Source organism: Rhinolophus hipposideros, assembly GCF_964194185.1.
Source record: "Rhinolophus hipposideros genome assembly, chromosome: 2".
NCBI classification, from domain to species: domain Eukaryota; kingdom Metazoa; phylum Chordata; class Mammalia; order Chiroptera; family Rhinolophidae; genus Rhinolophus; species Rhinolophus hipposideros.
The window spans coordinates 99,323,407-99,347,720 of record NC_138048.1 but is presented as its reverse complement, the minus strand read 5'-3'; the positions used below and the strand labels follow the sequence as shown (position 1 = coordinate 99,347,720).

Here is a 24,314-nt window from a genome sequence, read left to right as displayed (position 1 = left end):
GTATATATGTAGAAAGGCAGATGAAAGGAGAGAAGATGATTCATTAACTCAGACACAGAGCACTTTCCAATCTGGAGATACCTGAAGCAACGTTTCATGAATTTGCCAACTTTCTTCTGAGTCCCTTTTTAGCAACAGTAAGAACTTCGGTTCCAGTGGTTGTAATTGAGAGAAATTCTGAGTCACTCCCTTTGGGAATCATTAGAGAAGGAGGGAATGGGTGTCAGAAACATAAAAGGGTATGGAGATTTTGCCTTAGGAAAGGAAGAAGAGGGAAATAGAACCAGTTTTTGGAAACGTCTCAAAGGGAGCGTGGACTGTGTATAGGGGCTAATAGTGGGACACTCAGGAGGTAGAATTCACAAACTTCAGAATTAAACATTTTAAAAGGCAGTGGCTATTTGGGAGAGAAAGAAACAAAGGCCTTACAATGATGGAAAACTGACACTATGCTATTTCTAGCAAATTAGGAATGGCAATTATAATATTAGTAGCAGTGCCCAGTAGTTACTAATTTACACTATAAAAAATAATCACCGTTTTCTTAGTTTATTGTGCTGTTTTGTGAATATGAAAATAATTAAAAGGGACTTCATAAGCTCTCACCAGCCTCAGTCTGCCTATCTGTTTTTCCCATGAGAACTTATTTTTCTCCAAATTCTCAGAAATGAACAGCCTTTCTTCCAGGTTAGTGCAGGAAGCTAGGAACAGAGATTAGGCAGTGCCTTTTCTTCTTGGGCCTAGATGTAAGGAAGGCTGAAGATGGATATTATAGTAATCATAGTTAACGTTTCGAGCAGGTACCATGTGCTCGGCAGTTCTGGGAACTTTCGTTGGGTTAACTCAATCTCGCGGCATCTTACAAAATGTCTTAAAGAGTAGATACTCTTTTTAGCCCCATTATATAGATGAGGAAACTGGGAAATTGGTCCAGAGTCATTTGCCTAGAATTGATATTTGTTGTACTGAGATTATCAAGGGAGAGTATAATGAGTACACAAGGAGAGAGCACTGGGAACCAAAGACTGTTCCTGTGTATGTGTGTGGTGGGGGGTTCCTTACATTTTAGGGATACTGTGTTTCCCCGAAAATAACACCTAGCTGGACAATCAGCTCTAATGAATCTTTTGGAGGAAAAATTAATATAAGACCCGGTCTTATTTTACTACGAGACCTGGTCTTATATAATATATTGTCCCGACCCGCGGGACACTACACGAGGGACCCCGAAGCACCTAGAAGGGAGGAAAATGGGAGACACAAAGACCGGAGACAAGACAGGAGTTCTGATCAAGTCTCTCTTTATTGCAGCTCAATCATGGGTTATATACATTCTTTTGCTGGGTAGAGGGGCATTAACATAAGCAGAGTTGCCGCAGGCTAGAGGTCTTAAGCCATCTGGACACACCCTACAGAATGTGGGTGTTATCTAAAGACCCAAGTAACTTCCTCTATCTCATGCTTCTCAGTCATGTGATGGTGCCTTACAGGCACCCGCCCTCTACAATATATAATACATATTATATTATAATTTATATTATATTATATTGCAAAAATTATATATATTATATAATTAATAATATAGTATATAATTAATAATATATAACATAATATGATATAATATAATATGATATGATATGATATGATATGATATGATATAATATAATATAATACTGGGTCTTACATTAATTTTCACTCCAAAAGACGCATTAGAGCTGATTGTTTGGCTAGTCTTATTTTCAGGGAAATACGGTAAAAAGATGAGAAACCAGAGGTAAAATATTTTAGAATTTAATAAGACAGAAGTTGTTCTAATTCAAGGCTTCTGCAGGTCAAAATTTCCTCACCCCACTGAAATTCAGTGAACTCTTTTCTCCACTGTATTTATCTTCTCCAGTCAGGTGTATTAAAGCAAAGCTGGATTCATGAGGGAAATTAAACCAAGTAACCAACAAAATAGTTTCTAACTGTATTCCAGTTATAACTACAAGGGGTCTGTTGGTCCTACTGGTTTCTGAATTCTCCCAGGGACCCTGAACTTTGTGGCTAATTACCTTTTCAAAATTGTGTTCACCCATCATGAACACAGGAACCCTCTCCCTCAGTACAGTTGACCCTTGAACAATGCAGGGTTAGGGGTACCAAAGCCTGCTCCATCAAAAATCTATGTATAACTTTGGACTCCCCAAAACTTTACAAATAGCCTACTGTTGACTGGATGCCTTACTGATCACATAAACAGTCAATTCACACATATTTTGTATGATATGTATTATGTACTGTGTTTTTACAATAAAGTAAGCTAGAGAAAAAAATGTTATTAAGAAAAGTATAACGAAGAAATTACACATTTACAGTATTTATTGGGAAAAATCTGCATATAAGTGGGCCTCTGCAGTTTAACCATGTTGCTCAAGGGTCACCTGTATTTTTAAGTCCCCTGTGGAAACAACTTGAGCTCTGCCACAGTATGTCATTAGCTCACATTCATACCAGGTGACCCTTCAGCTTTCAAGGCAGAGACATCAGGCTTTGAATTTGCCTCTTGCCTGCTCCATTTTAGTACTAGAGCTGATTTAAGCATTTGTTGCCCCACTAACGTGACTAAGACAACTCTTGCCTAGCAGCTGTTGAGTGTTTTGGGCTACAGCTGGCCACTTGCGCATCCAATAGAAAAGTGAATACGTTCGTGCTGGGAAACTGCCAATGGAATGGAGACTGGTGAGTGTGCTCAAATCTGGCTGGGAGGGTCGGTCCTGGGAGAGCAGGATGTAAGAGCCTCTGTACTCCATGAATGTTGTTTATAATTGGAAACCTCTTCGATGGAGTATTTCTAACATGGAGAGTTTATTTTGAGCAGTTTTCAGGAAATCTCTGACCGAATCATGCTCTTTGGGAGTTATTTCCCTGTTGAGTAAGGGTCTTACCATTTTCCTTGATTGCCTCTGATTGCCTTATTGCCTTTTGGATTAAAATTCAGTATTTGGGTCTATATTCTAGGACCAATCAGATGCTAAGACCTCTAATTAGAGAAGAAGGAACACACCTTGCATTTGCTACAAAGGCTGCTGGGGCTCTTCCCTATAGGTGGTCTCCTGGATTCCTTGCTGCTGGAAAGAGAGGGGAGAGTCACAGGGTCTTCTAGTGTGGCGAGAATCAGGTCTCTCAGGTGTGAAGTGTCTAAAACTGAGGTGGATTGAAGGAGGAGCCCATCGGAACTATGACCACCAGGAACATTTGCTTCTCAGTGATGCTGCCTTTCTTCTGAGCTGTTGGAAATTATAGAGTGGTACGCATCCCGGCATCTGAGAATGCTGGTGTTTGGGGTGTAGCCTCAGGGGGTAGCTGGTGTCTTTCAAAGTGTGACCCTAGAACCTCTACATAAGAATATCTGGTTTGGATTTGTGCTGCAGATTCTAAGACTTATAAACTTGCATTTCTCGTGTGGCACTTAGGCATCTGGACAGAACAGCCCTACTAGAGATGATTCTTTCCCACACTAAAATTGGATTGGAGATGGCTGACATATGCAACGTGGAGGCTTCCTTGACCATTCAGATGTTGAGTAGTGCCTCTGGATGGATAGTCATCATTTCCCACAATGCTAGAGCACAGGCTTCTGGGTAGTTGGGACATCCCAAGCTTCATGACCAAATAGGCTCTGGGTCTGGGCAGCCAACATTTCTTTCCCAACAGGCTGGGTCACATATTAATAGGGACATGTGTACCACTGAGCCTGCCTAACCACTTGTGCAGATGAGGTGGAGCTGGCTTGGATCACAGATGGAGAGCATTCCCCAGTGGTTACACTGGATTGTATCCTCCAAAAGTACCCGGCTCAGCTGGGGCCAGCAGGCCTCTTACCTGGAGTCATTCATCACTTCTTTGCTCAGTTTAAGTGGCCATCTCAGAGTTGAATACACACAGCCTGGGTCATTGCAAGGTTACAACGTCAGTTGGTATGAGCAGATGTTCAGGTCTGACAAAGAGGTGAGTGTCTATGAAGGTCTTATTCTTAGTTTCAGTAGAGACCTCAGGGCATTCTGTTAAGGGGTGAGTGGTTTGTGGGAATGTAGTAGACTGTTAAGAGACATGTTCTTGAGGGTTTGCCGTCTGGTCTCTTCCTCCGTTTTCTTTGTCTTCTTTCATCTCCTTCCCCTCCCCATCACTTTCAGCTTTGAGCTCTTTTCGTGCAAGTCAAGGCAAATAGATGAACAGGCACTCAGCTTTTGCTGGGAAAACCTACAAGGGGCATTGTTGGCAAACAAAAAGGGAAGCCACGGAGTTGACTATTTAGATAGAATCTGGTCAGATGCTGTTTGCAGCTGAGTGATGGATCCACCAATATCATAGTGGAAAAAGTGGTTAAAAGTGGTTGGAAGCATGGGTTCCAACCTCCAACCTGCTACCAACAAGGCTTGTGACTTTTTAAGCTCCAGGATCCTCATTCTTTAACCAAGAAGATGGCTTTGCAAGGTCCCTTCCTATTCTAGAGCTGTGGGAATTACAAGATGCCTGGAGTCATGTGTCTTCTTTGTTTTGAAGTCTTTCACTTATGGACTAGGGAGCTTACCTGTGTAGTTTATCCTGTCTTACAGAGAAGCATCTCACCTCTGCATTTTAGAGGAGAGTTTATAGCTGATTCCTTCACTTCTTTCAGAGAAGGACTGGACATGAAATTCACAAACTCTTCTTCTCCCACTATTGATGGTTATCTTGAATAATCAATGATAGTCAAATTTACTTATTGTCTTATATCAAAAGGGAAGCAAAAAGGAGAAATGTGGTTTGATAACAGTGTTCTCCTGTTAGCACAGAGGATATTTACCCACTGGATCGAGGTCCTTCAGAACCATCTATGGAGGTTAATAGGTAGGACAGCAGTTAGCAAAATGATGGGACCATCAGCCACAGGGGTCTGCACCTCATCTGCATCTGTGGTTTCTTCATCCTCCTTGAGTCCCTCTAAATCCATTGGAAATGTAGTTGGTCTTAGAAGTTTTCTTAACTACTTCCTGTTGCTATCATCCCCTTTTACCTTACTCTTGTTTTCTTTGTTTCTTTGTTTCTTTGTTTCTCTCTCTCTCTCTCTCTTTCTTTTTTTTGTAACAGTTTTAGATAGTAGAGAGGGTTCCTATTCACCCAATTAACCTTGAGCACCTGGCTGAGGTAGTCTTTGCCAGGTTTTTCCACTGTTGAGTTACTGTTTCCACCCTTTGTATACTGTTCTTTTTGTTTTGTTTGTGGAAGTTGTAAATGTGATGATTTAATATACATATGAATTGTGAAATGATTACTACAATCAAGTTAATTAACAGATCCACCTTCCCACATAAGTAACCCCCCCCCCCTTTTTTTTTGGATGGTGAGAAACCAAGATCTACTTTCTTAGCAGAATGCAAGTATATGGTTAAGTGTAGTCACCATTCTGTACATTAGATCTCGAGAACTTATTAATCTTATCACTGGTAGTTTGTATCCTTTGACCAACATCTCCCATTCTCCCATTCCCCAGCCTCTGGCAACCTCCATTCTACTGTCTGTTTCTATGAGTTCGACATACGTTCCGTATAGAAGTGAATCATACAGTATGTGTCTTTCGGTGTCTCCTCTTGCTTGTTTTCATGTCTACCTCTGCTCATCTTGGAGTTGCTCACTTAGTGTCTACGCATGATGAAGGTGACCTCTGAGGGCCCGAAGTTGGAACTGACTGAATGAGATGGTGGCGATACGGGCACAAGACTTGTCTGGGCCTCTGCAGGACAGTATTAGTTAGTGACTTGGTTCATTCTGCCCCATTGCCTCTCAGCAAAGATTGGAGCGCAAAGCATTCACTTTTATGGCAATTCAGAATATCCTGCTAGTTTTTACATTTTCAAATCATATTTAACTGTTTATGAGACTGAAAGGTTAAGACCCCAAAGCATATATTGCTTTGCCATCTCTCCTGTGTCACTCACGTAACCATTCTCTTTGAGAAAAATCAGTCTAGTTTCTTATCCCTGAGACTGTTGAGCTGTCCTGCCCAACATGGCTGTCATTATCGTCCCTTGATTACTACCATTATTTAATTATTGTTTATGGAGATGCCTGTAGCACTTTAGAGCAATTAAGGTTCTGATTTAAGAACAGATCTGTCTGTGGCCCTGAAATGTTCAACTTGAGAGCAGGGGCAGTGTTTTGGAAGTTCCAAATGGGTTGAAACTGGGAATTGATACCCCCAGCATCTTGGCAGGTGCCCCAAGCTGTTACTTGGCCCAGGGGCGGCGAGTAGCTTGCTCCGGGCTCCTAGCATCCCAGCTTTGAAAGGGCAAGGTAATTGGAGAGCCTGAGTTGGAGCTGTGGGCCCCACAGACTTATTTATTTAGCTCAATGTGAAGTGAGAGGCTGCTTGTTTTCCAGAAGCCAAGCTGATTAGGGCATGAGGACTCTTGCTTGCTCCTGGGACATGGGTCCTTGCTGGGTGAGTGGGTGAGGCGGTGCACTAGCTATCTTTTTAGTCACCACATTATAAAATAGTGTCCTAATCAGGCCCTTTATTTATTTTTTTTAAAAAACTGTATCAGTTGTAAAGACCTTATTATCCATTGTAACCCCCTACCTCCGAAACAACTAGCTAATCAGCCTGCAGAATTTCCCGGAGTTCCAGGCCTGTTGATGAGGGTGAGAGCATGGAGCTCTCAGCATGGCGGCTGGGAGCATCTCAATAGCTGATTTGCCAATTAGTTAATTATCTAAGTCAGATAAATGATAAGCTCTTTGAAATGTTCTTTATTTCTTTTATATTTCTTGAACATTCCAGATTGTTCACATTTGTACTGGGGCGCCTAAATGGTTTTTCTGCGCCACTCTGTGGGCAAGTTAGGTTTGTGTGGGTCCAGGGGTTGAGGAGTAATGGGTCCAGGAGAGAGGCTGGGGGCCGCCATGGCCTGTGGGTCTCCTGCGGCTACACAGCCTCTGGCTGGACCCACAGGAACTCCTGGGTTACTTCTCTGCCTGATGCATGTCTTTGTTTGTCTCCCTTTGGGCTCCCAAGGATGTTAACGCAGGTGAGGGCAGTGAGTTTGCGGACAGTGGGATCGAAGGGGCCACCACCGACACGGACCTCCTGTCCAGGCGATCCAATGCCACCAACTCCAGCTACTCGCCCCCCACTGGGCGCGCCTTTGTGGGCAGCGACAGCGGCAGCAGCTCCACCGGGGATGCCACGCGCCAGGGGGTATATGAGAATTTCCGGCGGGAGCTGGAGATGAGCACCACCAACAGCGAGAGCCTGGAGGAGGCCGGCTCGGCGCACAGCGACGAGCAGAGCAGCGGCACCCTGAGCTCCCCGGGCCAGTCGGACATCCTGCTCACGGCCGCGCAGGGCACGGTGCGCAAAGCCGGCGCCCTGGCCGTCAAGAACTTCCTGGTGCACAAGAAGAACAAGAAGGTGGAGTCGGCCACCCGGAGGAAATGGAAGCACTACTGGGTGTCTTTGAAAGGTGAGAGAGCGAATGCCCTTGCTCCAGCGCCGGCCACCCCTGCGCTCCCTGGTGCGCCTAAGGCAAATGAGGTTTTCTTAATCACACAGAATTTTATTATATACTAACCTCAAAAATTATTTTATTGTGCTAAGAAGACGTAACATGAGACCTACCCTCTGACATTTTTGTGTTCATTGTCAGCGTTGACTACAGGCACATGGTTGTATAATAGGTCTCTAGAACTTAATCATCTTCCTTGATGGAGACTTTGTCCCTTGGTTATAACTCCCACTTGCCCCTCCCCACCCATGCTGTCAGTTAAGCTAAAGGACCATCTCATGTCTAGTTTCATGTCTGATGACAGTTTTGGGGGTTGAGTTAAAAAAACTTTTTTGAGTCACCCCAATAAATTTAATTTAAAAAAAATAAAAAAATAAAAAACTTTTTTGAATCATTCAGGGTAGTAAAATGCCTCCCAAAGTGACTGAGAGGGAAAATCATTAGCTTAAGTCCTATGGGATTGCCACTTTTTAGGTAAAAAAAAAAAGGTAGAATATTGTTAATTTCATAGTTTCAACCTAATGCTGCATGGAACATCTAAGTCATCGTATGTTTGTGAAAAGTGACAGTTTTACATTCATACTTTGTGTATTTGAGTGTGTGTATGGATAGATATATATATATACATGTATATATCACTGTCTTCGTTAGTAAATGTAATACTTTTATGTGTTATTTGTCGTCATTTCACATACATTTGTGAATGTGTATATATTCTTGTGCACATCTGCACATGTCTTGGTAATATAGAAATTGTAACACATTGTGAGCTCTGAGTCTGAAAGAGAAAAACACTTTTCAAGCCCGCGTAGACTTTTTGTCCCAAGCAAGTATTGGAGCAGGGTTTACATAAAACGGGATAGGTTAGCTAGGTTAATAGTGTGAAGGGCAAGTAGAGGAGGAGGAAGCTGGGCTTGCCTGGTGTGGTACACACACTAGACCATTTGATACTGGATTTTACAAACTGTGTTTGGTGTGGGAACATCAATCCTAGAGGCATGGAATAGCCCAGAGCTCTGTGCAGTGGTGCACAAGCCAACCCCCATGGGACAAAGCAGGGTTTGGGTGGGCCTCATTACTCATTGTGCCAGCTGTTCCTTCAATGCCTGGCAAAACAGGAAGGGAGCATGTTAATTAGACTATAGGTCTTTCTGCATGTCCCAGAGACCCACAATGACATGTCTTAAGCAAGATAGAACTTTATTTCCCTCCCACCTACCAGTCAGACCATCTAAGGTTGCTGTGGTGACTCTTTCCTATGAAGTCATACAGGGGCCTGGGCTCCTTCTGTCTTTTTGCTCAACTATTCCTAGAGCATTATTTTAACCTGATGAGGTCAAGATACCTCACCAGCAGGTCCACATTCCAGTGGAAAAATGGGGAAGTGGGGGGCGTATCTCTCTTCACTGAGGGTACTACCTGGAAGTTGCCTACAGCGCTTGTGCTTCTGTCCCACTGACCAGGAATGAGTCGTGCCTAGCAGCGAGGGAGGCAGGAATGGCTGTTTTCCTCCTGGGTGGCATACTGGGGAGCACACCACTGTCCTACAGACGACTCTCTTCTCTTGTCAGCTAATGCAGGCCAGCTTCCCCTATTGCCTGCGTGTCAAATGTTACTGCATTTTAAGGGTGGGATGCAATCTTTCTTTTCATGTCCAGTTGTCAGACTTGTTGGGTTATTACATCTCATTGATCCACTTCCCAGAATGTCTTAGGAAGGGTCAGATATTTTCTCATGTCCATTTCTCATTCTCAAAGTCTGCCTTAGTGCTTTGAAGTTTGAACAAAAGGCAGAATCATAGTATTTTCTGTGGAAAACTGCATGGAATGTTCATATTAAACTTTAAATTTTATTTCCTATGCTAAAGTAAATACCCTATTATAACACATGTAAAGTATATACTAAAATTTTAACACAGGTATGAAATAAGACTGTTAAGTTTGAGAAAAATTCTATCAGTTTACCCACACACATGCTTTGATTTTTGGTTTTCATTGTGAATTGGGGAAAGACCGCTATTTGACGTAGTGAGCCTGCTTGTGAAACTTACATGTTCATCCTGTGGGAGTATTTTGGAGAACTGCTGTTCTTTCTCACGTGTGCCCTGCACTGGCTTGATTTGGAGACACTACAGGGTTGTGTCTGAGGAGGCCTGGATCATGCCAACTACTCGGCTGTGGGGGGGAGAATGACATAAAATAAAGGGAAAGCCCCCCTTTTCCACCTCCGCTCCTCCCCCAAATGTCCGTTCCACTGGACACTGTAGCCTCTGTTTCCTGCAGCCTGTCTTATCACTGGTTTTACTAGTTAGTGCTGAGTTTTTAACAGCCTGGATCAGAAGACCACCTGCATCACAGTTACCTGAGATACTTTCTGGGTTACACTGATACCTGCCGAATTTCAAAGTTCAGAGGTGGTTGGGGCTGCTATAACAAAGTACCACAGCCTGGGTGGCTTAAACAAAAGAAATTTATTTTCTCACACTTCTAGAGCCTAGAAATCAAAGGTCAAAGTGTCAGCAGGTTTGGTTTCTTCTGAGGCATCTTTCCTTGACTTGAAGATGGTCATCTTTCTTTAGTACCTTCACATGGTCTTGCCTCTGTACCTGTCCATGTCCAAATTCCCCCCTTCTTATAAGGACACAGTTGTATTGGATTAGGGCCTACCCTTATGACCTCATCTTACCATAATTACCTCTTTAGAGACCCTATCTCCTAATAAAGCCACATTGTGAGGTATTGGGTTAGGACTTCAACATAGGAATTTGGGGGGATATAATTCAGCCCATGACAGGCCCTGAATTTGTGATTTAAAAGAGATTCCCAGGTGATTCTTATACTGAGTAACAATAATGAGGTGTTTTCACTTGGGACGTGAAGAGGGGGCTGTTTTGTTTTGGCTGTTCCTTTCGAGAACAAATGGTACTGTAAGCCAGGGTGTGGTCATTCAGGAGCACAGCTCATGAATCCATTCGAGGAGAAAGCCTTCATGTTCTTGGTGACCCAGATCTGAGTGACACAATCTGTCAGGATCCAGGTGCAGAACACAGAGCCTCTGAATCTTTGGTTTCTTAATCCTGACAGGTTCCCATTATATATTGACATATCCGGGGCTTGTTCATGTCACTCAAAGGCAGGGATTGCTGCTGACTTTTTCTTACCAACACTTGGATATCGAGAATTGAAAAACAGAGTACCTGCGAACTGTCGAATACAGATTTCGCCAAAGATTCTTTTACTTTAGACAGGAAAGTTAATTTTTTAAAAAGGTTTCACTTCGAATTCGTCTCTGGAGTGTCTCCATCGACAGCTGAAGAGCACACAGATGACATTCAAGTGAAGATGAAAGTAAACGGACTGTTATCGGGGGAGCTTATGGTTCCTTGATTTGCTGCTTCGTATTAGTGTTAAAATTAGAACAAGTAGGTAATTGAGTGAAAGCTGATTTTTACCACCTACTGTCATAGGTGATTATAAACCGAAGTTGAAAAATTTTAAAAACAGCAATTTGGAAAGGCCCTGGGAAGAATGTTCAGTGTGTACAAATACCAGGATTTGTAGACGTCTCCTAATTCATTATCCGCAAGCTTCTTTCTCTGTTCCCAACCTATAGTGAAGTTTTGCTTCTTTTCTGTTATGTATCTATAAATCATTAGTATAGTATTAGTCCTAAAGATTATATATAGCAGGGCTTCTAGACAGGGGCACTGTCAGCATTTCCACATAATTCTTTGTTGTGGGGACAATCCTGGGCATTGTGGATGTTTAGCAGCTTCCCTGTCCTCTACCCACTAGCTGCCGGTAGCACCTCCCCTCGTCCCCACACCTCCAAAATGTGGCAACCAAAAATGTCTCCAGACATTGCCACATGTCCCCTAGGAGCTCAAATGCCCCACCTTGAGAACTTCTGATTTGGAGGAAGATAGCTTCCCTTTTCCATTTTATTTTTCTTCTCCCATTTATCTCTGAATCTATGCTAACTTCAGGCATGGAAATAGAAGGTACAGATAATTCTGCAATGTGATATGTGTGTTTGTGAAAAAACTTCAAATCTTCAAAGTAACAAGGATTATGGGGGAAAAAGGATGGGGCAGACTGCTCACTAATTGTGTAAGTATGTTACAGTAAGTCCTCACTTAACCTCATCGATAGGTTTTTGGAACTGCGGTGAAATAATGTGTAATGAAACCAATTTTACCAAAAGCTAATCGATATTATAAACAAGAGTTAAGTTCCAATAGCATCTCATCAATGTTATAACGAAATGATGTTGAAGAAACGATCTTATTTGAGGACCTGCTGATATGCATGCAGCTTTGTAATGCAAAACTAAAGTAATTAAAAAAAAACTCTACTGAAAATACTCACACAGTTAATATCTTAATTTTTAAAAATGAATAGCATAGAAATACATTTTTTTAAGTGAATATAAGTTGAATGGGTAGAAGGAAGAATTGAAACTCCTGAGTTGTGGAGACAAGAGCAACAATTATAAAATCATGAAACTCAGAAGCCCCATGCAATAGGACTTTTAAGCAAAGCTTGTGGTCAAACTGCAACACGGGAAAAATTGTGCAATGAAATTACATACCACTATGCTGCATTCAGCTGTGTTTGGGGGCGTTGCATTCAGCAGCTGTTACATGTGAATGTGAACTATTAATGGCTAGGAAAAATTGCCTGTGAACTAATGTGACTTTTCCACTGATTCACATCGTTCAGCATTACTACAAATTTGCTTTATAGAAACTCAAGTTGTAGTTAGGGAGATTGTACTTTCGAGGGCTTTACATTTCACAAAGAATGTGGCCCTTGCTTGTGGGAAGGATGATGTTGAAAACTGACTGGTTTATGTTGAAGTTACGAAAGACTCATAAACTTGGGCCAGGCTTCCCCTGAAGTTGGTTCTGATTAGTTGAGAGTAAGTGTTCAGCTAGTAATTACTAATAAAGTAACCCTCATATTTAGGCAATGTTGGGAGGGTATCTTTCAAAGCCACCTTGCCACAAATCTGTGAACGGTTTCCATTGCTACTGTCTCATTAGTTTCACAGTATAATTAAAGTGTGGACCAGGCCTTCGGCTTCCCCCAGACTTTCATGTGTGTGCCATGCATTTCCTCTTTCAGTAGGAAGAAGGACATGGTTTATTTCTAGAAAAACAATTGATAGAAAAGATCTAAGACTAAAAATCTATCATTTCTTTCCTTATCCTCAAAGCACCTAAAGACGGTATTATATATTGTTTTCTCCAAGGGGATAGTCAAGAAACTGAATAAATTGTGTTTCCTGGTTGCCTACCATGTGAGTCATGCCAGGAAGGGGCTCCACTGGGGACAGTCCTGACTCAGTGCTTGTTGCAGTTCTGGCCTGTGGCAATGTATTTACAGTTACCAGTGGCCAAAGGAGCTCTAAGACCTCTATATGCCCGTGACAATACTGGTAATAAAATATTCTAATAAAAGAGAAACTAAGAATCTTGAGGAACTTGAGGGCATACTTGAAGGAGTTTCACGTGGGTTGAGAAGCTGTGATGTAAGAATCTTTGCCGTCCTCTAAGCCCATCCAAGAACTCAGTACAAACAGTCCCATTCTCTTTACTCCCTAGATTTCACACACTACAATTTCCAGCCCTTTCCTGGTGACAGGTTACAAGCCATGGTTTCCGCTACAGACTTCTTGTTGCACGAGCACCAAATACTCATGTGGACCCCTGTTCTGTTTCCTCAGGGTGCACGCTCTTTTTCTACGAAAGTGACGGCAGGTCTGGGATAGACCACAACAGCATTCCCAAGCATGCCGTCTGGGTGGAGAACAGCATTGTGCAGGCTGTGCCTGAACATCCTAAGAAGGACTTCGTCTTCTGCCTCAGCAATTCCCTGGGTGACGCCTTCCTCTTTCAGGTTTGTTGAGCGTGTCCTTGGTGGGCATTTTATATCTCTGATCCGGATAGCTTCCTCTCCTGCCTGTATACCCCACCCTGTTTTCCTTTTAGTGGTGGGTTTTATCTCTTGCTCTTTATAGAAACAAAAATGATGCAAGACAAAATAAACACCTATACAGAATGCCAGGAATAATTGAACTCACCCAGAGGGTTCCAAAGTGAAGCCTGAGGAGGGGTGTGAATTGAATTTGAGAATCTTGCCCCGTTTGCCATGGGTTGAAGGATTTTTTTCATTGTAGTCTGAATATTATTTGTATAGCACTTTAGTAAAGAGATCATGAATTTCTTAATTTAGAAATGATTTGCACTGTCAAATTTTTTCTATAATATGTTCTCTTCTAATATTACTCATAAAGTAAAATAATGACATTCCAAAAATAACTAGCTATACCTATATCGTTTCTCTTCCTCATCTTATCAAATCTATGTACCCAGTGTTCTTGAAGTGTGACTGTTAATTGTATTTAAAAACGTTAACCTGGTAATGACTTTAGGGTTAACATTTGCTTTTCTAGGAAACCCTTTGAGTTTGGTCAGTTGTGATACACTCTATTAGAATTTTTTGTGGTGTTAGTTAGGAAGGCTTCTTTCACTTATTCCCATAATCAGGAATTCCTCAAACCTTTATTCTATGCTTCTTATGTGCTTTGCAGATTGCTATGGAGAATACCCAGAACATTTTGACACAATTCCTACTCTTAAAAGTGTTCACATATATTATGGGAGATAAACACAGATCTTTATAGGTAAGGCCTAACAGTGAATAGTAAAGAGAGCATAGGGATGAATTGGGTGAAATGGACAGTGAGAATATTCCATGCAGAAGAGAGAGCTGGAACAAAGCCATAGAAGAGGTTATTTAATAGGTTATATAATAGGTTATTTCACGAAGTTTCTCAGTTTGGTCCCTAAAGTTATGTCCATTTGGGCAAATAAAATAATAAATACAAAATAGTGATTTTTGTTTGTGAACAGAAAGAAAAATCTGTTTTCTCTTCCTCTAAATTTATGATGTAAAACACACATATAGAAGAATGCAGAAAACATAAATATATTGCTCAATGCAGTTCCACAAAGTAAATATGTAACGACCACCCAAGTCAAGAAACAGAGTTTCTAGTACCCCAAAACCACCCTTCTGCCCACATACACATGCCCACTTGCAACCTACTAGTTGAATAGAGTGAATATATATTTTATCATCCACCTTTTTGTGTATCTGTGAATGTCTTCATTTCCTCCTTCATTTTTGAAGGATAGTTTTGCTGGATATAAAATTCTTGATTGACAGTGTTATTTCAGTGCTTTGAAAATATCATTGCAGTACCATCTGGCCTCCATGGATTCAGAGGAGAAATCAGCTGTTAATTTTATGAGGATCCCTTTTAAAGATGGGTTGCTTCTGCCTTGTTGCTTTAGGGATTTTTTGTCTTTAAACGATAAGCATTGATTTCTTTCAGTTTATTCCACCTGGAATACATTGAGCTTTTTGGATGTATAGGGGTAGGTGTGGGGTATGTGTATGTGTATGTGTGTGTTTAAATCACATTTGGAAAGGTTTCAATTATTATTTTGTCAAATAGTCTTTTTGCCCATTTATCTTTCTCTTTTCCTTCTGGGACTCCCATTATATTTATGTTGGTATTCTTGATGGTGTCCCACAGGTCTCTGTGATTCTGTTCATCTTTCTTCATTCCTTTTTTGTTCTGTTCCTCAGACTGGATAATGTCAGTTGATCTACTTCAAGTTCCCTGATTCTCTTTTTTTGCCAGATGAGATCTGCTATTGAGCTTTTCTGGTGAATTTTTTACTTCAGTTATTCTACATTTCAACTCCAGAATTTGTATTTTGTTCTTAAAAAGCTTTTGTTTAAATTTCTCCCTGTTGATATTCTCTATTTGGTGAGATATCATTTTCATATTTTACATGTTTGGACATGATTTTCTTTAGTTCTTTGAAAAAGTTCAAAACAGTTGACTTAATGCCTTTGTGTAGAAATCCACTATCTGGACGTTCTCCAGGACAGTTTCTACTGATTGCTTCTTGTCATGTGTATGTGCCATACTTTGTTGTTTCTTTCCATGTCTCACACTCTTTTGGTTGAGAACTATACATTTTAAATATGGCAGGTCCTTGAATAACATCATTTCGTTCAACATCGTTTCATTATAATGTTGATGAGATGCCATGGGAATTTAACTCTTGCTTGTATCAATCAGCCTAAAGTAAAGTTGGTTTTATTATACCTCATTTCAACACAGTTCCAAGAATCTATCAATGATGTTTAGTGACGACTTACTGTAGTATGCTATGGAGACTCTTGAAGTCAGTTTCCCCCAACTCTCACCCCTAGGGTTTGTTGTTGTTATTGTTCCTTGTTTGTTAAGTGACTTTCCTGAAAATGTAGAATCATTATACTTTGTCATGTGTGGCCACTGATATCTCTGCTCAGTTAGTTTAACGGTCAGCCAATGATTGGAGAGATTTCCTTAAGTGCCTGAAAGCAATTAGTCTCTTAGTTTTTCTGAGGACCTCTGTGTATGTTTTCAGTCCACAGGCAGCTAGTTAACAACTCTGCCTTAGCCTTCACCTCTGCTCAATGAAAGCCAGAGTGGTGAGTGTAGGACCTTCTCAGTGTTTTCTGAGTATGTGCACAGTCCTGTACATGTATGTATGTGACCTTCTGAGTCTCAGGATTATGAATTCCCCAGATTTTCCTAAAGTTTCTTGGTCAGCTTCTTTTTTTTTTTTTTTTAATCCCAATTGTTATCACTATCTCAGGCAGCTGCAATATTAAGTAGTGGTTACTGATTGTTTTCCACAATCCCCACTGGAGTAAAGGTCGTTTGCATGAATGAGTTCCGAGTGATGTCAAATAGCAACAAACCCTGTGAATGGGGATTTCCTGTGAACTGCTATGTGGCAGCTCTCTGAGAATGGTGTTTTAGGGGCACTCCAAATCCGTTCTGCCCTGTTTAATGGTTGTTAGATTGCTGGTTTTTACATAATTATGGAGCTAGGGAGATGAGGATGGAAAAAAAAGCAAGCCAAAATGACCCCAAACTTGCTATTCTTACTGAGATGCAGTCACTTTTTTTCACAGTAAATACAGCTCAGATTGGTGAAAACCTAGTTAATTTCCAGAGTTCTGCAAAAAAAGGATTTTGACAATTTTTACCAATTTTCTTATTGCTTTTAGAGAGGAGTTGCATTTTGAGGTTCTTATTCTCACATTGCCACTGATGGCACTTACCAGGACTTTAGAGACTAGACAATTTTGGGAGTTATAGCAGTACTATTACCAATTATGCCAGGATAATAGGTATAAAGTTGAACAGCCCCAGGCTAACTGGGACATATGACAACGTTTTCATAGGTACATTTGGGTTGATCTTAGTTTGGGGGATCACGAGCAATGTTGCTATGAGTGCTCTTGTATCTATGTTTACGATGTGTGTCTACATTTCTATTAGTATATACATAGGAGACACACTGCTGTGTAATGGGTATATGCACATATTCAGGTTCGCTAGATATTGCCAAATAGTTTCCAAAATGATTAAAATAATTGTACTCCATCAGCAGCTTAGGAGAATTTGACTTGTTTCTCATCCTTGCCCACAGTTGGTATTGCCAGGTCTTTTTTTCTTTTTTAAGCTGTTAGTGTGAAGTTGAGCACATTTGTATGGGTTTAATGGACATTTCAGTATCATCTTTGTAAAGTGCTTATTTGAATGTCCTGCCTGTTTTTCCATTGGGTTTTCTCTTTTTTAACGATTCCTGGCAGTTCTTTACATATTTTGTGTATCATGTCTGTTGACTGTATGCATTGCAAATATCTTTTTCTACTTTGTGGCTTGCTTTTTATTCCGTTAAAGGTATTCTTTGTTATACTGAAACTTGTAAATTTTAATGTAGTCTCATTTCTCAAGTTTTCCTTATAGGTAGTGCTTTGTGTATCCTATTTTAAATCTACATGCTGTGAATCATGAAAATATAGCTTCTGAACTATTGTTTTTGTGCATCTGGCAGAGCTTTTTATTAGTTAAGCAGAAATCTTGCAAATGAGAGAAATGCCTAACTAATAATAAGAACAACGCCATTGTCATATCAGCAGCTATCTTTTACTGAGCATTTATTGTATGCTTCCATATTGAAAGTGTTTTATAATGTGTCACATTTAATTCTTATTAAAGCAACAGTGAGTTGGATTGTGTATCCATATTTAAACCTATTGATATGGTCTGTTTACCCCATTTGGTGAAGTTGTGGTTTGCAATGGCTAATAATTGGATGCCAAGTCACATAGTTACTGAATGTTGGGGCTGGATTCAAACCAAACCTCTCTTTCTCCAAAGCTTCTTATTGTCTAAGCATACTACTATTTATCACATCGCTGTTCCTATTTAACCTGAGAAGAACATGGGCGAGAATCAGTGAACACAATAAATAGTGTCTTATTCTCATCCTTAGAATTAAGCCGTTCACTGGGAATATTTCTAAATTGTAATTTGGTTTTGCCCCTTCTGGCCTCACTGCACAGGTTAGATGATCATCTGACTGATTTCAGGACGCGCTCCCTTTTACTTACACACCTCTGATGTGAATTCCTTTCACAAGGACCTTCCTGGCCATAAACCTGCTAGTGGGATCTAGCTACCCAATAGGTCATAGTGAGTAAAATTCTTTTGTGGCAACATAGGCCCTTATTCATGAAAACCTCTGTGTCCTCTTGTCATGGTGAAATTTTTATGCTACTTACGTGGGATAGAACACAAAATGAACCTTTTCAGAGGAAATTACTGCTGTTCGGAATCCTTGAGGGCATACCTTCTACTTATTGTAATCCACATAACTCTAGAGGGGCCGAATTTGAAAGAAACCTGTGTCTGCAGGGGGTGAGGTTAAAGCAAGGGAGATCAACCATGATTATGGAAATAATTTATAGGTTATTCCAGCCCCAGGGCTCAATTCAGTGCACACAGTTTCCAAAGCCTGTATGCTGCTGATTTGACACTGTTACTCAGATTCGCCCATGGAAAGGAGACTCATGTTACCAGCTAAAGTAGAAAAGGGGTTTTGTGTGCTGGGTGGGGGTGGGAATGGGCATGAATGTTAGAACAGCTTGTGTAGAAATAGTGCTATGCTGTCTGCAAAGGGAGGCTATAGCTCCTGCATTTAAACTATTTTAATTAGAGTTCTTCCCTCCAACTGGAAGCCAGAAACCCTGCCTACCTCCTACAAAGTACAATTTCTTCTCAGTCCTTCATCTTCATTCATCCTTTAGTGGAGGATGTCACATACAATTCCAAAAAGCTCAGTGACTTTTATGGTAACATATCCTAAGACTGGTTTTTAATTCCTATATTAAATGCCTTGGGAACATAGTTACCAGGCAGGATAAGAATGATGTTTGATTAGGTAGAAAATCATATGCAGTTATATATCTAGAGAAATGTAGGAAATATTATCTCTAAGGGGTCACTGCCTTTCCATGAAATGTTTTCTTATCATTTAGAAAGTCACTTGTGTGAGGGTATGGGGTGCATATTAAAAAGTGACTAGTTAAAAAAAGGGCATACCATGTTTTCCTGAAAGTAAGACCTAGCTGGATTATCAGCTCTAATATGTCTTTTGGAGCAAAAATTAATATAAGACCCAGTATTATATCATATATCATATCATATGTCATATCATATGTTATATTATACCTGGTCTTATAGTAAAATAAGACTGGGTCTTATGTTAATTTTTGTTCCAGAAGACACATCAGAGCTGATATCCGTCCAGGTCTTATTTTCTGGGAAACACTGTAGTAAGTATGGATACCGTTACATTGAATGGGGGATTCAATGTAATAATGCAAGTGAAGGGAGCAAATGCTCAGTAAATGTTCCTTACAGTTATCTTTTTAATTATAAAGAAAAAAGTCTATTATTCTGTGCTCCTCTTAAATAAGTATCTTTCCAGAAGTTGAGTGTGGCTTCCCTGTGAAAGTCTAAGGATCTGAGTTTCATTGGGGTCTGGAGAGCATCTTAAAGTGACGACGTGTGGCTCTATGTGTCAGACTTGACAAAGGTCATTGGCACATGCTTCGAATAAGTGCAGCCAGGTTGGGGGAAAAGTTGGAAATCATCTTTCAAAAGGAGGCATCAAGTAGACTTGGTAGAAAAGAGGGGATTTGACATCTTGGACTTGAATAAAGTCCAGTTTCCCTCTGAAGATAAGCAACCATCTCTGCAAGGCCCGTGACCGCTGGTCAGTCTGCCCATTGCATAACCATTTCCATGCCCAGGAAGCTCCTAGCTTTTCAACCATCTGCTTTGTTAGCTAGTTCCAAGTTCCAGAAAGTTCTCTGTCCTGTTGAGATAATACATTCTTTCTGGTGACTGTTGCCATATCCCTTTGTTTCTAAATTCTCCCCCAGAATCCAAAACAAGCCTGCTCATTCTTTCTCATAACTTTTTAAGTACTTGAAAACAGCCCTTACTTGCCTCCTGCCACGTCTCCGATTTTGGCTACCCCACCTAAGATTTCCGATCCATTCTCCCTGTGATTTACTTCTCTCCTCTTCCTTGTAAGCGTGTTGCAGAATCCAACACGCTGTTCCCCATGGTGGTCTGCCGTGTGCAGCCTGCAGTGGGTTCCTGCTGCTCCCACTTCCTCCCCATTACTTATGCCAGTTCCTTAATTTATTAGAAACCACAGCACTCTGTTGCGTCATCACGAGCTTGTGGTATATCAAGCACTCAACATCAGCTCTTACCCAACAAGGTGTTGTCCACTTTATTTTAGTAGATTTCTTCAAAAACACCAAATGCAGAACTTATCTTTACCTTATTGAAAATTTGTCTTTGTGGTTCTTTTCCTTCTAATGAACTTGCTTAGATCATCTTTAGAAGATCCTAATTTGATCTTCCCTAGTGTTTATAGCCCTCTTAACTTCACATTATCTGCAGGTACGGTAAGCTGAATGTTTGGTCTTTGTTGGTTTAAGTGTTGACTTAGTCTGTAGCCAAGTCCCCTAGCTGCCTCAAGCTGCCCGCCTCTAGCCAGACACTTCAGAAATATTACCTTTGGTTTTGGCAAGGGTTAGTTGTGGAGAAGGGTCGACTCGAGGATGTGCGGAGACCCAAGCAATATTTCTGTATCTATATAAAGAATTTGACTCATCCCAGGTCCCCTTGTCAGCACTGCTCTGGTGGCTCAATGTCATGCAATCTAGTGAAAGAAATACCAGATTAACTAGTGGGAATGACTACTAAGCCATAGACTTATATCCAAGAGCACCTTAGGGTTTCTTATTGATAGCACATATGAGATACAGGGTCAGAGAGCTCCCTGAGGGGAGGAAGTGTATGGGGATCCCTCCTGGAAACTGCCTTTTCCAGGCACCAGAGGGAGACTTTTTAAAGTATGGGGCCCCATTGGCCTAGCTCTTAGGAGAGTATTGATGGAGAGTGTGGGTGTTGAAATGTAAAATCAATACTCAGGACTGGTCATCATTTACAGTACATGGCCTGTTGTTATTAGTGTGTGCACAGGTTTTTCTCACATATGTTAAAAGGATAGAGCAGAGGTATAATTGTGGCTAGTCTACATTTTAGTATATAATTTGTAGGCGATTATGTATCATCCAAATAAGGTGTCACTGACAGTATATGTCTTTCTTTTTACATTATTTTAAAGTTGTATTAAGTCAATATGAGCACATAGTTTTAAGAAGTTCAATTAACTTTAAGACGTAAAGATGTAAAATGGAATTCGCTTCCCATCTTTCCTTACCCTCTCCCCCAAGCCTGACTCCCCCAAAGCAAGTATACTCAACTGTTTTAGCTGGGTTTTTGTTTGTTTTTTTTTCCATTTACCTTCCTTTCTCATTAACATACTTATACTATTTCTTGTTTGACGTTAGATGCTAACTACCAATTTTCTGTTACAATACATGAATGTTTAGCTCTGTTATATACAAATTCTTCTTTCTTCTGTTACATGAATGTTTAGCTCTATGATATACAAATTCTTCTTTCCTCATCTTCCTATGTAGTTATATGGCAATTTAGGATTAAATCAGCAGTCCCTGTTATGTTGTTATAATGTTTCTATGCTGCTATGACCACATAAATAGTATTATCTACTCAACTAAATAGTGTCCTATCATTTTATTTCCTTTCTTAACCAACTTTTTGTTTTGTTCCTGTAGTTAAGACTGCCTCTTTTTTCCTTTTTCTTTTTGTTTCCTGCTCAATTTGCTTATTTTCCTGGTCACTTAGCAGTATTTTCTAAATCTCCAACGTGTTAGGAGCCTGCTGTCCCCTGGCCTTTTATCCTTCTCCTATCTGGTCTCTCTCTAGACCTCATGCGTATATAACAGTCACCTGTGATTTCCCTTCCCCACCCTGGTTAAATTCCTGGATTGCAAGTTTTTCTTATTAAAACAAACAAACAAACAAAACAAAACAACCTGTAGTAACTTCCTACCAAATGGTTCATATTTGAAAATGTCTTCATTCTACTTTTATTTGAATAATATTTGAGTAATTTCGAATTTTGGTTTGGAAATCATTTCTCTTTTGTTCACTTATTTTTCTGATATCATTCTCATTTCTGAATATCTTGCTTGTGCTTTATTTTCACTTTTGTAGCTTTAGAATAATTTCCTTATCACTAATGTTTTGATTCTTCATAGTGACTTGCCTTCTACTGAAATTTTCATTGTGTTTTTTTATTCCTAAAATCTTTCCCTCCCTCTGCTTCTTCCCTTTTTCCCTCCCGCCCTTCTCTCCTTCCCACTTTTCCTGCTCTCCTCCCCTCTTCCTCTCTCCCTCTTTCCTCCTTTCTGTCTCACTGTTCCTTTTTCATTGTAACCTATGCATTTGTTTGTTTCTAGCTTTAGATTCTCTTGTGTCTCTGAGGATTATGTAGATTTTCAGGACATTTTCTTGGCTTTAGACATTCTTTCTCTTCTGATCCATTTTCTTCTGTGTGGTTTGGTCTCTGCCTTTCATGCTGGATGCTTTCATCAAATGCCAGGTGATACTTGACTGTGATCATATTTAAGCATTAGATACCACAAAGGGCTTGGATATCCTCAGTGAACTTTGTTATCTCCTGGGGACTTTTACAACATCAACAGATGACAAGGCCTTTTGTTGAGGGAGTCCTGTTGACAATATTTATTGGCTTTTTCTTCGGGGCTACTCAGCTTTGCCACAGACAAATCCTGCCTTTGCCATGCACTGGGCAGGCTTTCATTTAAATTTCCGTTTGCAGAAGTTTCTCCTTTTGTACCTGGCTTTCTGGAGTCTAAAGCCTCTCTTCTCCATAGAATTCACCTTGGATGGGTGCGGGCAGGAGGGGTGACCAGTTGTGTGAGTTTCTCCTATGGTGGAGGATAACCCCATATTACAGCTATGGGTAACATCTAGAATTCTCTTTACAGATACTAAAAAGGATAGCTTAATTAAGCCTTGTATAAATAAAACTGAAATGTATTCAACACAGACCCAATGAGAAAAGACTTTCAAGAATTTACACAGGAACTTTATTTCCTGCAAGCCCCTCAGACACACATAACTTTGTTCCTTTTCCTTTTTGGTCTTTTCTCATGGAGAAAAGGAAGTTCAACCTCCTTTATAATTATTCTTGTGCTTCTATAAAATCAAATTATCCCAAATTTTAGTTTCCTAGATCTGGCATATATTCTGGAGTATTTCTCTTGCTGAAATTGAATTACCCTTTTCCTGCCACTCACGTAAGCCATTGATTATCTAAACCACCAAGGATCCTCCCTTCAGTTGGATGGATAATTGAAGCTACATCACTTTAAATACATAATGAAGCCCTGAACTTCGTCTTAACCCTGCACTCAAAGGGGCTCTTTTGCAAAATGCATTTTTTGCTGATTATATTCCTCTGTTGGCAAGAACTTTGCTTATTCCCCTCACTGAACTTTATACAGTATTTATAGCATCCCCAGAAGGCAAAGGAAGAACCACAAAATTCACCACTCTACCTGTCTGCTGCTGTTTGTTTAATGGAAGGTGATGGGTGTAGGGGAAGTCGAAAGGGTACCATTGGGTGGTCTCTCCTTCCTGCCTTTTTGACCACTGGATTCTGATAAAGATTAAACTTGCCTGGTTCAAGAAGGTGATGCAAGGTTAGCGCCTTTGAAAAGCTTTGGTAGCGTGTCAGAAGTTAAATCCTGGCGAGGCCACAGTGGAAAACTTTGTGTCAGGTTAGTCATCTGCTGTGATTTGCTCTGAGTTGTTAAGTCTATAAACTGCCACGAAATGTTTCAAGAGTTTACTTACCTCGCTGTTGACAGAAGTAAGTGTAGCCCTTGCCTACCCTCTTAGCTCCATGTATGCCACCGGAAAATGCCAAACTCCATGGAAAAGCTCACTTAGTGAATTGTGCTTCTTAGAAATTGATTTAGCTTAATGATAGACAATGACAGAGACTACTGTTTTATTTCAGTAGAATAGCAGGAGCAAGCATTCTCTCTAATGGAACTACCTTCAGCCACTGAGAGGTTTTAAAAGAGTTTGGAGGCTTGAAGCACAATAATGGTTAAAAGGGCTGATGGCTAAATTTTTCATAAAGCTCTGAGTGTACTTTTCTGTAGATCTTTCTCTACATTATGGGGCTTGGTATTTCTCCCCCTTCCTTTTATTTTATCTTTAAACATTTTTAATTATGGTAAAAATATACACAACATACACATTGGCCATTATTAAGAATACAGTTCAGTGGCATTAAATACATTCACACTGTTGTGCAGCCATCATCACCATCTGTCTCCAGAACTCTTTTCATCTTGCAAACCTGAAATTCTGTATCCATTA

At 40.5% G+C, this 24,314-nt stretch overlaps 1 protein-coding gene across 2 annotated transcripts in view; it reads left to right on the top strand.

Annotated features, from left to right (window-relative positions):
• The window catches only part of TIAM1 (TIAM Rac1 associated GEF 1), a 347,472-nt gene that overhangs the window by 224,942 nt on the left and 98,216 nt on the right, over positions 1-24,314 (top strand). For both annotated transcript variants that reach the window (XM_081076606.1, XM_081076605.1), the window contains 2 exons: positions 7,037-7,484; positions 13,254-13,426. In XM_081076606.1, coding sequence (XP_080932732.1) covers positions 7,037-7,484; positions 13,254-13,426 — 621 coding nt within the window. The remainder of the gene's footprint in view (positions 1-7,036; positions 7,485-13,253; positions 13,427-24,314) is intronic.